This window comes from Coturnix japonica, unplaced genomic scaffold (genome assembly GCF_001577835.2).
Source record: "Coturnix japonica isolate 7356 unplaced genomic scaffold, Coturnix japonica 2.1 chrUnrandom524, whole genome shotgun sequence".
NCBI classification, from domain to species: domain Eukaryota; kingdom Metazoa; phylum Chordata; class Aves; order Galliformes; family Phasianidae; genus Coturnix; species Coturnix japonica.
Window position 1 is genome coordinate 4,119 of NW_015439909.1, and position 1,696 is coordinate 5,814.

General features: G+C 59.2%; 1 protein-coding gene across 1 annotated transcript in view; it reads right to left on the reverse strand.

Moving 5' to 3' along the window:
- LOC107307256 (aurora kinase B-like) overlaps positions 1 to 1,696 on the reverse strand; it is a 10,882-nt gene that overhangs the window by 4,016 nt on the left and 5,170 nt on the right. Inside the window, exons 5-6 of the mRNA XM_015850748.2 lie at positions 794 to 879; positions 74 to 265 (exon numbers count right to left, since the gene is read on the reverse strand). Coding sequence (XP_015706234.1) covers positions 74 to 265; positions 794 to 879 — 278 coding nt within the window. The remainder of the gene's footprint in view (positions 1 to 73; positions 266 to 793; positions 880 to 1,696) is intronic.

Consider the following 1,696-nt stretch of genomic DNA (forward strand, 5'->3'; position numbering starts at 1 on the left):
CCCCTATATCCCCCAAAGGACCCCATATATCCCCTATACCCCCCTATATCCCCCATATATCCCCTATACTGACCGTAGATGCGCCTGGATCTCGATCTCCCTCCTCAGCTGATGCTCCACCCCCTCCTTCTCGATTTGGGATTTGAAAAGCACTTTTAGGGCCACCACGAAACGCGACGTCCTCTCCCTGGCCAGGTAAACGTTCCCAAACTTCCCCTTCCCCAAAGGCCGCCCCACCTCGAAGTCCTCGATGCTGAACGTCTTCCTATAGGGTCACATCCATAATAAGGTCTATGGGGCATGAACAAGACCCCATAGGGGACCCATATGGCTCTGAGGACCCCCAGTGCCACTTATGGGGTCCCCAGTGTCCCTTATGGGGTCTTTATGGGGTCCCCATATGGCTCAGAGGGTCCCCAGTGCCCCTTATGGGGTCCCTATATGGCTCAGGGGGTCCCCATGACACCCTATAGGGTCCTGTAGGTGTCCCCATATGGCTCAGGGGGTCCCCAATGCCCCTTATGGGGTCCCCAATGGTGTCCCCATATGGCTCAGGGGGTCCCCAGTGCCTCCTATGGGGTCTTTATGGGGTCCCCATATGGCTCAGAGGGTCCCCAATGCCCCTTATGGGGTCCCCAGTGTCCCTTATGGGGTCCCATGACACCCCAGTGCCCCCTATAGGGTCCCAATGGTGTCCCCATATGGCTCAGAGGGTCCCCAGTGCCCCTTATGGGGTCCCCATGACACCACAGTGCCCCTTATAGGGTCCCTATATGGCTCAGGGGGTTCCCACCTCAAAGTCCTCGATGCTGAACGTCTTCCTATAGGGTCACATCCATAATAAGGTCTATGGGGCATGAACAAGACCCCATAGGGGACCTATATGGCTCTGAGGACCCCCAGTGCCACTTATGGGGTCCCCAGTGCCCCTTATGGGGACCCCATGATACCCCAGTGCCCTTTATGGGGTCCCCAGTGTCCCTTATGGGGTCCCCATGACACCCCAGTGCCCCTTATGGGGTCCCAATGGTGTCCCCATATGGCTCAGGGGACCCCAGTGCCACTTATGGGGTCCCCAGTGCCTCTTATGGGGTCCCAATGGTGTCCTCATATGGATCAGGGGGATCCCAATGCCCCTTATGGGGTCCCCAGTGCCCCTTATGGGGTCCCAATGGGGTCCCCATATGGCTCAGAGGGTCCCCAGTGCCCCTTATGGGGTCCCCATGACACCCCAGTGCCCCTTATGGGGTCCCCATGGGGTCCTCATATGGCTCAGGGGGTCCCCAGTGCCCCTTATGGGGTCCCATGACACCCCAGTGCCCCCTATGGGGTCCCCAGTGTCCCTTATGGGGTCCCCATGGTGTCCCCATATGGCTCAGGGGGATCCCAATGCCCCTTATGGGGTCCCCATGACACCCCAGTGCCCTTTATGGGGTTCCAATGGTGTCCCCATATGGCTCAGGGGGTCCCCAGTGTCCCTTATGGGGTCACCATGATACCCCAGTACCCCTTATGGGGTCCCCATATGGCTCAGGGGGTCCCCAATGCCCCTTATGGGGTCCCCAGTGCCCCTTATGGGGTCCCCATATGGCTCTGGGGACCCCCAGTGCCCCTTATAGGGTCCCAATGACACCCCAGTGCCCCTTATAGGGTCCCAATGACACCCCAGTGCCCCTTATAGGGTCCCAATGACACC